The 14,979-nt window shown below is 46.7% G+C and overlaps 1 protein-coding gene across 1 annotated transcript; it reads left to right on the top strand.

Moving 5' to 3' along the window:
* The first annotated feature begins 5,331 nt into the window (after positions 1-5,331).
* Positions 5,332-14,780, top strand: LOC144139667 (deoxyribonuclease-2-beta-like). Its single transcript, XM_077671958.1, has 4 exons — positions 5,332-5,502; positions 10,162-10,234; positions 12,398-12,577; positions 14,725-14,780. The coding sequence occupies exons 1-4, from the start codon at positions 5,377-5,379 to the stop codon at positions 14,778-14,780; spliced, it is 435 nt and encodes a 144-aa protein (XP_077528084.1). The 5' UTR covers positions 5,332-5,376.
* Positions 14,781-14,979: the final 199 nt, after the last annotated feature.

Here is a 14,979-nt window from a genome sequence, read left to right as displayed (position 1 = left end):
GCCGCCAGGTCCTTTCAGGACTGGGAATAAATACACCGGGCTACAATGGCCCCCTTCTAGAGCCCCTCCCCCGACCTACTCAAGAACTCATTAAAGTACAACCCTTGCCGCGTAATATGCACCCTGAGCACCACAGTGGACGGCGCAAGGCTCGCGCGGAGGCCATCTCACGACAGTACAGTCGAGATGCTGACGCGGTCTTCACAGACGCGGCAGCATACTCCTCCTATCCAGCGTTCGCCTTGGCAGTAAGCCCCGCCCAAGGAGGACAGGCTATCACTGCCTCTGTCAAAACACTTTCACCAGCTGAAGCTGAAGAGGCGGCAATCGCACTTGCCATCTGCTCTACCCAGGCTACTACTGTTGTGACGGACAGCCAACAGGCCTGCCGACACTTTCAGGCCGGAACCGTTCACGCTGCGGCCCGCGCAATGCTACTCCGCCACCCGCCGCAGCGACAGATCCACATAATATGGACTCCAGCCCATCTGGGAGTGAATGGGAACGAGATGGCGCACGACCTCGCGCGAGAAATGACACGCCGCACGAGGAGTGCAGACACCGCCTCGGAGAGATTTACTCCCCTCCTGACATATACAGAAATGACGCAACATCTACGCCTGGCCCGACGCACCCTTCCCCCACCGCACCGACACCTCTCTATCGAGCAGGCACACCACTACCGTGCCTTGCAAACAAACACCTTTCCCCACCCAAAAAGAGTCTGCCACTACTCCGAAGAAATTACGTCCCCTAGCTGCCCCTTCTGTGGAGCAGAGTGTACTCTCTTCCACATGGTTGGTGGATGCCCCTCCCACCCTCTCCCCAAGCCGAATCCTTACAACTCTCCCGAGCTCTGGAGGCGCGCCCTATCCAGCTCATGCCTGTCCGACCAGCTTCGGCTGGTGGAGCGGGCTGTAGCGGCTGGCAAGGCATATGGGGTCCTGGACTGAGGACTTCACCTCCTGAAGAGTCCACGCAACCTTTTCCCTCAATAAAGATGTTTATCCTCCTCCTCCTCCTCCCTTACGTTAGCTCACTCCTGGGACATGCTGGCGCTCGTCGCCGACTTCGTCAAATCGCTCTGACCTTGGGGGAAAAAATGCCGTAAACACCGCGCATTGACGCTCGTATCTTTCTGGTCGAAGCAGAGAGCTCGCGCGAGCGGCTTTCCATACACGACACCGGCCAACTGGCATAAGTGATACTGCTACTGAAATGGAACTATTATTAACCGTAATAAAAATACGGCACATACGTACCAGTCTGTATTCGTCCGTCGCGACGGGGCTGACGAGGCAGCGGTGCCGACGGCAGGGCGTTCGTCTGTTATGGCTATCGCGGAATGGTCGCTTTTTCCCGTCCACCGCGTATCCCACAACTCTTGCCGCTCGTGCACTTAGAAGCATTGAGCGTTCATGTGGTGTGAGGTTGTTAAATGCAAGCCCGAGCTCCTCGGCGAGAGTTTTATTCTCCGGATCAGGCGATTCCATGACTAGGGCTGCGGGTGCACTAGGTTTTACTAGTATTTTTAAAATGGCCGCCGTCTCGGTCGACTCCCGCATGTGGGTGCTATATGGAGTCGACATACTAAGTATCTTTTTCATGGACCGGCTCGTATGACGCCATTGTTCACGTCACGGAATGTGCAATTTTAGCGGGAGATTTAACATTTTGGCTTTAATTGCCTTATTTCTCAGTGAATAAAGCATCATTTGCTTCTGGGAAAGCGCTTGGGGTACTATGAAACACCTAATCTTTCGAATAAAACAAACTTTTGTTTTCTCTTCATGGCTTTTGTAATGTAGGTGAAAATACAATTTGAACACATCTCTGTGGGCTAGCGCCTACCTTGGAAAGTTATTGGAAAAAAGCTGTTCCTGTGATACCAACGAAACTAAAAAAATGACGCCAATTACAGGTACTTTAAACGTGTATTGCGGGGTATTTATACCACACAGTTACTCTCTTCCAAAGTTTTTTCTCATCTGTAGTGACCTTGCGCTCGGCAACGGAGGCTATGCATTGCGGCGCTGGTAAGTTAGTTCTCGTCGCCGTAGTGGCTTCGATATTCGTCGGGGGTGAGACTAGAAAGCCAATGAGTGGAAGTGTAAGGATTAAAGGAAAGAAGGATTCGCATATAGCCTGCAAGAACGCTGCAGGACAAAGCGTTGATTGGTGAGTCCGGTTACAAAATTCTTCCTCCTCAGGTATAGTAAGCAACAACCTGTGCGATACAGTATAGGACCCATTTCGATTACGCATAAAAATGCCTGTGTACTATAGTCCTTAAAGGAGCCATGAAGAGAAAATGCAAGTTGGTTTTTATTCGAAAGATTTCGTGTTTTATAGTGCCCCCAGCGCTTGTCCGGATACAAACGGTGCTTTATTCACTGAGAAATTAAACAATTTAGGTTAAAATTTTGATTTTCCCGCTCAATCGTGCGTTTTCGTGGTCCCAAATGACATCACAGGAACCGACCGCTCTGCAGCCCAGAGTACCTTCATTCACGCATCCGCCGTACAGGGTAGAGACACGTATACGCTGGCGCCGCCATTTTCGGTTGCTCGCTCGCCGCCGAAGCAAGTCATTGTGTCAAAACCGCGCTGAAATTATCGCCGCAACGCGGTTTACTGAAGAAGTTTGAATCATATTTTCTGTTTCGCGTTGCTAGGTCTCGTGGGAAACGGAAAGAATAGCGCGTTGAGCCCGTTGGCCCAATTGCGGCGGCACGGGACCGTTCAAAGGTTGTCTCCACCCTGTGCAGCGGTGTTGGTTTGTTCCCGCGTTTCTTTACGTTCCGTAACCTAGATGGCGCCACCATACCGTGGCAAGCGTTTGGTTTGTTTTTGCTCGCATTTAAACCTGGCTTGTTTTTGTTCTGGGAAAAAATATTCGTTCCCTGAAACAGTGCTCGCTCGACAAATGGGGTCACGTAAGACACCGTTGCTTGCGTCAATCGGCCAGTGTCGTCTGAGACAACCCCAAGCCCCGTAGTGCTGTGCAGCTAAACCAAGCATGCTGTGCGCAGTACGAACAGCAGAACGCATCAGTACTTCTATGTTTACATGTGCTTTCGTAACTTCCACTGTTTGTCCCATCATTCTTATTGCTTTGTAAAGAATGTGCCCTAAATTTAAGCGCAAATCGCTCGTTCGTCTAGTTTGTAAGCTCTACCTAATTTGCGTCTGCTTCTGCCAGCCTCCGCCAATCGCAGAGCTTAGCTCATGTGACATCATAGGTTCTGTTGCGGGAAATGAGCTGGTGGGTCGCATGACCATTCCCGTTTTTCCTAATTATGTAGCTTATTTGAGTGAAGTTTACGTTAAAAGTGGTATCAGTATGATTCTAACGAGACAATCTTTTGAATGAACCAAACTTGTGTTTTCTCTTCATGGCTCCTTTAAATCATCTTGCACTTTGTCTGCTTATCACGGCCATTATTATCATCATGTCGCACCTCATCTGTTCTGTTCTCATAACCATCCACGTCATCATTTCCTGTGCTGGAGACCTGCGGCACCGCATCGGATGAACGTACTAGGAGACTTATCTCAACAGTCCCACCCCCCCTCTATCTCTCTCGCTCTCTCTGTCTCTCTCTCTCTCTCTATATATATGTATATATATATATATATATATATATATATATATATATATATATATATATATATATATATATATATATATATATATATATATATATATATATATATATATATATATATATATATATATATATATATATATATATATATATATATATGTGTGTGTGTGTGTGTTTCTTTCTTTCTTTCTCACGTAATTAATAAAAAAATAATGTAACGTCACTAACGGTAAAAAAATAGTCTAGCCATTTCCCTATGCCTTCTTTGGCGTTGTAGACTGCCGGCATTTCTTTCTGTATTTCCTAACGACCCCCTCATTTCCAAACCCTATTATCGTGCGAAAGCTTAGTGAGGGCCACGGTTCTGGCAGCCTTGATGCCAAGGTAGCATAAGAGGGTATCCCGCCAGTTAATCGCTTACGACAGGCTGTAGACGTTCGCGTCACGCCCCGGGGGTTGAAAAGAAGGTCCCCTTCTCCCCGTGTAGTCTGAGTGTCGCTGGCTACCACCCTCAAGCGTCAGATACAGTTGTAGTAAATATAAATACCCCAGAAAGTGAAGGAGAACACAGTCGCACAGATAGCCGAATTGGTAAGGCATTCGAGATCTAATCGAAATGCGTGGGTTCGGTCCCCACTCTGGGCGCGTCTTTTTCTCTCTTTCTTTCTCACGTAATTAATAAAAAAATAATGTATCACTAACGGTAAAAAAATAGTCTAGCCATTCCCCTATGCCTTCTTTGGCGTCGTAGACTGCCGGGATTTCTTTCTGTATATATATATATCTAGAAAGATAGGTCAGCAGTCTACGACGCCAAAGGAGGCATAGGGGTGTGGTTAGGCTCTTTTCTTTTTTACTACGGTTAATGAAGTGAACATTTTGTTTAAATATACAGAAGAAAGAAAGAAAAACACGCGCCCAGAGTGGGGACCGAACCCACGCCTTTCGATTACATGTCGAATGGCATTCGACATGTAATCGAAAGGCGTGGGTTCGGTCCCCACTCTGGGCGCGTGTTTTTCTTTCTTTCTTCGGTATATTTAAACAAAATGTTCACTTCATTAACCGTAGTAAAAAAGAAAAGAGCCTAACCACACCCCTATGCCTCCTTTGGCGTCGTAGACTGCTGACCTATCTTTCTGTATTTTCCTCAACGAGCCCCTCATTTCCTTACTATATATATATATATATATATATATATATATATATATATATATATATATATATATATATATATATATATATATATATATATATATTATATATATATATATATATATTTATATATATATATATATATATATATATATATATATATATTGCACTGCTGTGAAGAGGCACAAGATTGAATCACGAGTAATTGTCCAATCCCTCCGAGAGTAGGTGTCATGAACAATTGGAGTAGCGGACGGCATGTGAGCAACCATCGCCCAATCCACGCGTGCTTATGTGCTGCGGACCTGCAACAACCCTCATCAGTGTGTGTCTGTGTGTCTAGAAAAGAAAACCCCGGCCCAGTGGCGTAGCCACAAATATTTCTCGGGAGTGTTATACGCTGCCTGCAAAAAATAACTAAGAGGAAAGATAGCCTGCGATGAAATACCGCTGCATTTTAATTGTGTTATGTAATTTTCTTACTTTGTTATAGTATTAATGAGTGAGTGAGTGAAATTCGCATGAAAGACTTTTCTTTCTGTTCATTTATGTATCGTCCAGTTTTATTGTCTACAAGCTTCCTAAAACAAAGAGCGGTCTTAAAGGCACTGAAATGGCGTATTACGACAGCCACTCAGTATCAAATCTCTGGTACATCCTTCCGAACGGCATCGATGAGGAACACGGGAATCCCATCAAAAATACGCTGGCGCCCATATTTGGCCCTAAACCTGACAAGGTGAGTACAAGTATCATGTGGGCACTGCTATTATTTACGCGTCAAGTCATTTGCGCTAAACGTTTTAAACCTTGTTTTAAGGGTGATTAAAATTTTAAATAAAATACTAGCATAGGTAGGGAGAAGGGCTATTGGTAGGTGAATTCAATACAGTTAATCCAATCAGTTCGTTCATATTATTCCTTGAAAAAAAAATAAAACAACGTGGAAGCAGTAATGAGAGATGAGACAACACACACGCTGCACGAGTAATCGGCGTACCATTAAAAATCATGACATCCTTCAAACAACCACACTAGGCACGTCCGCTATGTTCTTACGAAGGAAAAAAAAATAGAAAGATACATTTGCCCTTGCAACGTTTAAGCCTTCTAGGACTGAAATTTAGCTTTTCAGGCAAGCGATTTCATTATTGCTCACAGAAATGGAAGGGGCTCTGATGCAGTTCCGTTCCTTGTGTTGAGTGATGTGACCCGCTTCGGACCCACCACGGTGGCTCAGTGGCTAAGGCGTTGTGCTGCTGAGCACGAGGACGCGGGTTCGAGGACGCGGTGCTATGTTGCCAACTTTTCTGAAAAGGGTGTATTGCGCAGGCATTGTTTTACTTTGGCCGGGGGGCTGAATCGAGTCACAGACAGACAGACAGACAAACAGACATGCAGACAGACCAAATTTCTGGGTTGAAGTAGCCCAATTAAGACTATCGTCTTTCAAAACGCCTGTGTGTACGAGATTTCGGCGCACATTAAAGATGCCCAGGGGGTCAAAATTAATCCGGAGCCCTCCACTACGGCGCGCCTCATCGCCTGCGTTGCGTCGACACGTTAAAGCCTACAATCAATCAATCAATCAATCAATCAATCAATCAATCAATCAATCAATCAATCAATCAATCAATCAATCAATCAATCAATCAATTGACCCGCTTCAAAAATTTCTCGTACTTTATTCTGCTTCTTCTAAGAACAATCACATCTTTCAAAAGCAATGCGCATACTTGCAGTGACGTCCGTTAAAGTATTGGCTAGTTGGGTCTATAGAGACATTGCCACAGGTCAACGAAGTTCCGATTCTCATGTATACGTACAAAGGGGCCATGCAATTCTTGCATTTTTAGCGTGCTTGGTGTTGCAAGCTTTTCCCGCCATTTGTTATTTTCGTGCAAAGTTCTGACAGCTTAAACGGAGCGGAAAAGACTGTTTACATACCATGTAGCCCAGCAACCTTTTAAAGCAGAGCGTTCTATGCCTCTCTGATGGCGGTACGTAGTTTGTGGCAAAAAACAAAAAAACAAAAAGAAACTAAAAACACCGCACTGCAGTAAAACCAACTTTACATAATGCATTTTGCAAAATAATGATGATGATGATGATGCTAAGCGAAGGAAATTTGACTAAGGTTGGTGGCGGGAAGCGTCGTGTTTTAGCCATATTTCGCACAAGAAAATGCTTCGATTTGTTTAATATCCTTTGGCTTTGGATCCCTATAAGCCCTTCGACCTTCCATTTTTACCCGGTTACATAAAATACCTGCACTTATGAGTTTTGCCGTTGAAGTTTTGCGCGTAGGTGCCCAACGACCGCCACTGCTGTAGGAAAACCCATTGCGGTTCATTTTTCCACTGGTACAGTAAGGCTTGTACACCGAAGAAAAAAACCGAGATGGGAATTCCTGAATGTTTCCCACCAGTCGACAAAGAAAATGAAACTGCATCAGTGGTTTCTCTATTTTTTTGAGCGATAAAAATTCTCATTGGCCCACTTTCTAGCACGAGTGAAACCCAATGCCCTATTACCCGCACGCTACAGTCATCCAACGAATCGGCCCACAACCTCATACAAGTGCTCACGGCGAAAAATCAAAACACTTCCCGCCACTTCGACTCACCCCCGTACACAGGGTTGACAAACCTCGGTTGATGACCTGGATAAGGACTTCTAGCTGTATGGACTGGAAGAAACTCTTTCTGAGTGCAACAAAGATAGCGCTCCCGGACAAGACCAAGCCACTTACCGGCTTCTTGCCAACCTGGATGACGACTCTCTTCGATTATCTGCTCCAGCACATCAATTCATACAGGAGCGCAGGCCAACCAACTCCCTCCCAGTGGAAAGTGGCTGAGATCCGGTTCATACTCAAGGCACATCACTCCCCTCGCCTTGATAACCTGCGGCCTACTTCTCTCACCTCCTGTGTGGGTGAATTGGTTGGACGATTATCACTAAAGCGCCTCCAAACCTTCCTTGAAAAGAAGGACCTCATTCCCAACACCATAAACGGGTTTAGGAAGCATCTGAGTACCCAGGATATCCTACTTCGAATTAAAGCAGAGGTCCTAGCTCCAACCCGTTACCCCCGTGAGCCGTTCCTGCTTTAGATTTGAAAGGGGCATTTGGCAATGTCTCGCATTAATCCATACTATCACGTCTAAATCAGACAAGCTGCGGCGACGGCACGTACTCATACTGACTTCCGAATTCAACTCCAGGGTATTATCCGGGCACGAGACGTGCAGTCCCAGTGTGTTTCACTGGGTGATCGGGGCACACCTGAAGGTTCCGTGCTCTCCCCAATATATACTTCTCAATCTGGCCCTCCCGGACTTACCCGATCAACTTGACGCCATCCCGCACGTACATCAAGCGCTTTACGCCGATGACATCACAATATGAACAGACATTGACTCCATGACAAACATTCAAGACTCCCTTCAACAGGCCACCGATGCCGTTAACAGATATACCTCATCAGTGAGGCTTCAATGCTCACCACAAAAAACAGAACTTTTCATCGTTCGTAAACATCCCCCAGCTTCTCCCTCGGAGCCCATCCGTATCCCCCTCGACGGCCATACCATACGGGCCGGCTCATCACTTGGGATTTAGGCCTTATCCTCTAGACCAACACACGTAATGATCAAGCATTATTAAAACTCTTAGAGTCGTTTCACCAAGTCTCCAACATGCTTCGACCCGTTCGCTGCCGGGGCATGAAGGAGAAAGATCTCATCCGACTGGTTCAAGCTCTCCTGATTTCACGAGTAACGTATGTGACATATTACCTTACCCTCACCAAAAGTGACACGGAAACCATTGATAGGTTAATTCACAAAGCTTTAAACAAGTACAAATATACCCATGAACACATAAACGACCCGTCTCCTACAACTTGGCCTCCACAATACGGTACCAGAGCTTATCGAAGGCCACCTATCAAGCCGACTCCGTTCAACATAAACACCTGCAGGACTAGTACCATTATACAGTCTATATATCACATATCCGTAATCTACTGTCTCTCAGCCCCTCCCTGACCTTCGCAGAAGTCACACCCGGGCTCGCTTCCTACCCAAAAATATGCACCCTGACACCTCCATTCCGGCCACCGACAAGCCCGAAGCCAAGCGCATAAGAATATTTATGGAAAAACACATGTCGCCTATACGGATGCCAGTAACCCTAATTGTCAGCACAAAGTACCTACAGTCACCACAAAGGGTGCCCTCATCCCTTGTCAACCTGTCAACCTCGGTTGCTGACGATTTAGCTAGCCCTTTCACATACATATCAAGCACCCAATCAATATCTTGGATTCTCAATCTGCCTGCAGTCGCTTCTTAGCCCGGAGGGTGGCCCCTTCTACTTTAAAGTTACTCTCGCCTCATCAACCCCGCTGGGAAGTCAACATCATCTGGACTCCTGCCATTCCTCACTGACGGGCAGCCACTTTGCTCATCAGCAAGCCTGTGCCCTCTCTCTCCGGGCTTCCGAGATGACCACATCGTCAATCCCGCTCGTAACCTATCAAGAGATCACGCAATATTACTGGTCCGACAGACAACACTTTCCTCGCCCACACCCTGATACCTTTCCTCACCCAGTTCGCCTGAATTGTATGTTTCCAAGTTGAATGCCGTTGAGTTCTCTACTGAATGCCAGTTCCGTCCAGGACTCGGAACTCTACTTCATAATATAATACTGTGTAAGCACAATCCCAAGCTTCCTAATCTCCGATCCTTTTGTTTTACCCCCGAGGTGTGGGAGAACCTGGTGACCAGCGGCTGGACCTCCAGCAACTCCTGGAATTCAGAGCGGAGGCTTTCTGCTCACCTCAGGGATTCCCGGACTAGGAAACCACTCCCACTTCATCAGCGGCTCACATAACCGTCTCTCTCTCTCTCTCTCTCTCTCTCTCTCTCTCTCTCTCTCTCTCTCTCTCTCTCTCTCTCTCTCTCTCTCTCTCTCTCTCTCGCTCTCAATTTGCTCTTAATGAATGCGTGGGGCTGAAAGTAGGAACGGAAAAGGTTCCGTTTGCACTTCTTCTCTTGCTAAGAGCATTGCGCAAGCGTTAACTTAAGTTGTTCGAAGTATGCGCTTACTTTAAGTTTATGTCAGTAGCTAGTCTAGCGTGTATGTTGTATCCTGCGTTCGCGTTTCGCTGTTCTATCAATTTTCTCGTCGTACAAAAAGAACCGAACAAGACCGTACAATACACAGACAGTACATTGAGACCAGATTGGGCAGAGGCAGGGGATGAGAAGCTTGTCTTCTGTTTCGTTCGACTTTGTAGTGAAGCGGTATACCTAGACCTGTTAGGAGAGGAACGTGGCAGAATGAAAACACGCATCCCAATTTAACGTCACTCCTGTGCTTATTCCAGGATGTCGCTTTTGTGGCGTACAACGACCAACTTCCACCGCCGTTAAATAAGACGAAAAAGGGTCATTCCAAAGGTACGTGCGAATACTTAGGAAACCACTTTTATTTTAAAAATTTTGGAGCCCGAAATTGCTATGTCAAGCTACGGTGGGATTCTTCGGAAACAGCGATTATTGGCAATGAGAAAAAAAAGGTTTATATGAATAAAACGTGTTTTTCGGCGAGTCGGTTCATTGTTACGGAAAAAAAGGTTTAGTGCAGTAAAGACAAGGACTGGGAACGGACAGGACGGGAACGGGCAGGACAAGCGGCCGTCCTCTCCGTTGGCCGTCTTTGTATTTACTGCGCTAAACCTTCTTTCCGTAAACGTTCATATATGCACGTTCATATATCCCGTGCACGTTCGTATGTACACAAACTTAGATTCGGAAACGGAATACGGGCAGTTGGTATTTAAAGAGAGTATGGTTTGCAGAAAACGTTTAGTGTAAATAGCGTGTTTCTTGCAAGTTGACCTTTTCGGGAATCCGATGGAGCCAAAATACCCAAATACTTCGCGGCCACAATTTATCTGGATGAAGGCGGAAAGGATTTCTACACGGATGGATGCGTTCTCGTTGGCATGCTAGGCGCCTTTGCCAGGCTAACCTCACCAGAACCATCAAAGGCCATTCTCTCTCTCCGTTGGAACTGCTTGGCGACTCTACGCATGAAATAAAATTGCGCAGCTGCACATTTAGGGAAGTACGTGGAGAACCGATGTGCTAATATATATACAGAATGCGGAGAGTCATGACAAAAACTATTCGCGAACGTCAAAGTTGGAGTTCATCTGTCGGAGAGGGTGAGAGAGGGAGAGTGAGAGAGGGAGAGAGAGAGACTTATTGAGCGAAAATGGGGTAAAGGAGCGGGGTGGCAGCCGGCTCTGTCCACGAGTGAGGTTTGGACACCCGGGTCACAGCTACCCAGAGATTAATGAAGGGAAAGGGTCAAGAGGGCAGCCCCAGATGGTGTGGGCCACTGTTGCACGGATACCACACGCGAGGCAGTCAGAGAATGGGTACAGGGATGAATGCATGCGGTGAAGTACCACCCTGCATGGGGGGAGTGTGGGTTTGCAGAAGTCGCCAGGAACGTTCATGCGAGTGAGTGCACCCTAGGTGTGCAGGGCGATATTTACGGCGGTCGAGTCGGTACTAAGTGGCGATATCGTGGGACGTTGTCGGTCTATCCCTGGCGGATCTGGCTTCATGATAGAGGAGAAGGCTAGGGCCCGCTCGGATCTTGAGTCCTCGAGCGCCGTCATGGGCGGCCTCGTCTGTCGGAGCGCATATCCTCCTCCGATTAACAGCTGAAATAAGCTTCCCCACAGTCAGACCTCTTCTCCACGTGCAGCTGTCCTACTCACGTACCGTTACGTTCCCCAGTCACGCGGCACACATCAGGCTAATTATTGTTCCCCCACCGGTCGGGCCCCAAGTTAGCGCAGTGGTTAGCGTACTTGGATCGCGCTCAGGCGACACGGGTAAGACTACCACACGAATCCAAATGAGTTTTTATTATTTATTTACTCTTTAGAATGGCGGACGTTTTGGTAGCGTCGTATTGACGACGACTATGACCAATTTTCATGTTTGATGAGACGTCTAGAGCTTTCGCCTCAAAAAAGAACGATCAGTGCTTACGGCAGGCGTAACTTCTCGTGTCTCAGACTGCACGTAGGCGTTTAAGATTGGCTCACAACCACGTTCCCAAACGAAAATTTGGACTGCGAACGGCGGGACGTTCACATCGCTTCGACGTCACGCTCTATTCTCTGGGCCACCACCTACCAGTTAATTGTTTAGTTTAGCAGATCATAGAAAGTCGGCTGAGGCGGCGAAGTACCCGATGGACTCCCTAAAAGAGGCTCCGTCGGAGCTGGCGGGATTCGAGGGGGTATCCAGTGGCATAATCAGAGCTATAATGTTGAGAACATTTTACCACAAAAATTTTATTTTGATTTATTACTAAAATTGCTCGGTGATAAAGTTTGTCAAAACGCTGTGGTTTTCTTAGCTTTTCTTAGAGAGCTGGGAGTGGAATTAAAATATTATAATTGTTATACTTTTTTAAACAAAATTTTAGTTGAAGGGCTTATTTCAATGTAGTCTATTTGATCTTAGTGGTGTACGCGAAATTATCGAAGCACTTTCTGAAGATGTACACATTTAACTTTTGCGCCCTTTCTCCCACAGGTGTTCTGATGGCTGGTATGAATAACAAAAAGAGACATGGTGGCACAGTGTGGCTTCAACACAGCGTGCCGAGGTTCATTAGCGACGTGAAAAATGGCTACAAGTATCCGGACAGTGGAAGAGAAAACGGCCAGCTGTTTTTATGCCTTTCATTTCCCGTTGAAACTGTGGATGTCATCGGTACAGTTACAATTGTACCACCATTGTGCATGTATATGATACACCCTTTGAAGCAATGTTATTCCTGGTCAACCAAGTCAAGTCAACATCAAAGTAACAATTGTTTGTAAAAGTGCAGCTTTTCTGAGAAAACTACGGCTTTGTATTGGTCTTGGGATTTCTGGCTTTGTTTATACTATGTTTTTCTGGCGGGATTTTATATGATTCGATTTTCAATCCAGGTGCAGGTGAAGGGTTGCAGCGGGGATCAGACGGTTGTTGAAAACGGCCATGACTTTCGTTATAATGTGAAAACGCTTCACCAGTTACGTTTAGTGTTATGAACTGTACTTTCGTGCATGGCTCTATTGAGAACTCTTTAACGCGGTTTAATTATTTCTTACTTCGCACAATTTTCTGCAGTGCATCCGCGTATGGTAGCCGATGAAAGCGTTAACTATAATTATAGGGCAGCTACTTTCAGACGATTTAAATGACGTGTAGTCGCTGTAGTTTGTCTAACCATGCACACCTCTTTTAGGTGGTCACGTCAGAAGTGATTGCCACGGAAGTTCGAAGGCGATGTTTCGTGTGAGCATTACAAAAGAAGCTGTCACTCCCTCATCAGACAGGTCACAGACCCAGGCCCATGCTGAATTGCGCGCATATGCCGTACCTTTTAGCAGTACATCCAGGCTTGACTTAATGGCGTGCTTCCCCATTTATACTTGGTGATACCTCGAATGACCTCGGGCTAGTGTAACTCAACCGATCAGAGCGTTGCGACTTGCACACTCTAACGCGGCAATTACCCTTTCATACACCCACACAAATAGTCGGCCTCTTTTCCCCGCCAGAAAACAAAGGTGCAGATCGGACTCTGCAAAAACACATTTACGTTTCCCTAGCTATGAATATTTTATCGGTTAGTATTTGCCGGTTGCGCGCATAATGCGGACATCCCGGTCTTCCCAACACGACGAAAGGCAAAAAGCGTTCCCGTGGTGGCGCTTTGCACTCCTTCAGAGAAAGAGAGAGAGAGATAGAGAGAGAAAAAGAGAGAAAGAGAGAGATATGTCTTTAAAGGTTATGGTGAGGTTAGCCTGGCAAATGCACCCAGGTTGCTACACCAGATGTACGAGAAAGAATGAGGTTGAAAAAGTGATGATGATGACTATGATTACGATGACGCGCTCTCTTATGAAGCCTTATTCAGAAAGTCTGATTAGGTCTTGTACTTTTCAGGAAAGTCTTTAGAGCTTTTTTCGCTAGGGATGCTCGTGTAGAGTTAGACCAGGGGCCAACACGTCACTTAGTGTGGGTCTTCTAGAAGGCGGCCCTGCCCAGGGACACTAAGAAGGACGTGCTAGAGGCTGTATACCGCGCACGTTCACATATTACGTGATTCAAGTCCTCGCGCACGTCACAAAGAGTGCAGAGGGGGGAAGTTGCTTGTTGAAGCTTAAATCAAAAATGACTTGTGTAAGAGACATACGGCGACAAGCAGTGAAGAACCGCTTCGCCATGCTTGGTCAGCCCGTGAGGAATCCTGAAGTTCCCGTGCGGGTCTATGGAGTGAATCGGCGAGTAATTTTGCGGCGCAGTAGCTCATGTATATCGCTGAAAACTCCAAACAATCATTGCGGCAAGAGCTGAAGCATCTTGTCTAGAGAACGGTATAGATAACACTGTTCGTCTGGATCATGCGTGATCGATGCTGCAGTGTCCGCCTCAACGCTCTCAGTTATACCCCAGTGGGCAGATATCCACTGACGCTCTACATGATGGTGTGCCGTAAGAGCTTGTAGGTGCAGGTAATAATGTCGAAAACAAGATCTTTCAGGTACGATGTTAAGTTGCTGCCCGAAAATCCGTGAAGATTGCCCGCTGACGAGCTGGTTGTTCGATGATGTAGGCGAGAGCAGCGCGAAGCGAGTTCGGTAACCGTGGATGCTGGCCTGTGGCTAAGCGTTGCACTGAAGACGGTACGGGATGACGGAAAGCAGATACTTATTGCAGATGGGGTGGCTGCCACAGATCCATCCGTGTATAGATGCGTGCGTGGTCTGTGTTTTTGGGAGATCAGTTCTAAGGCGAAGAACTTTAAAGCAGAGGTGCGTGATATCCTGTTTGCAGGTATTGCCGGGCACTCCAGTTGTAATTTGCAGAGGCAGGGTGGGTGCTGGTAGCACAGCAGCAGAAGGTCTCACACTTTAGAGACTGAGCTGAGTGCTAAGGGGTGACCTTGCTGCCGTGCTAGAAGCGCAGTCGCGCGCGAAGGAGCTCCTGCATACCAAGGGCTCCTTGGCGCGCAACAGGCAGCGCCAAGGAACCACTAGCGTTCCCAGAGTGGGTGTGGTCTTCGGAACTCGAATACGCACCGTCATGCCTTGTGCTTGCATACTTTGCAGAACTTTTTTATT

The sequence above is a fragment of the Haemaphysalis longicornis genome, unplaced genomic scaffold, assembly GCF_048455015.1.
Source record: "Haemaphysalis longicornis isolate Haplotype H1 unplaced genomic scaffold, Haemaphysalis longicornis Haplotype H1 scaffold_5, whole genome shotgun sequence".
NCBI lineage: Eukaryota > Metazoa > Arthropoda > Arachnida > Ixodida > Ixodidae > Haemaphysalis > Haemaphysalis longicornis.
Note: the sequence above shows the minus strand (reverse complement) of the source record. Positions and strands in the feature narration are given on the sequence as shown.

Coding starts and splice junctions, on each gene's coding strand:
- LOC144139667 (XM_077671958.1), top strand. CDS start 5,377: ATGGCGTATTACGACAGCCACTCAGTATCAAATCTCTGGTACATCCTT. Junction 5,503..10,161: donor TTGGCCCTAAACCTGACAAG/GTGAGTACAAGT, acceptor TGCTTATTCCAG/GATGTCGCTTTTGTGGCGTA. Junction 10,235..12,397: donor GAAAAAGGGTCATTCCAAAG/GTACGTGCGAAT, acceptor TTTCTCCCACAG/GTGTTCTGATGGCTGGTATG.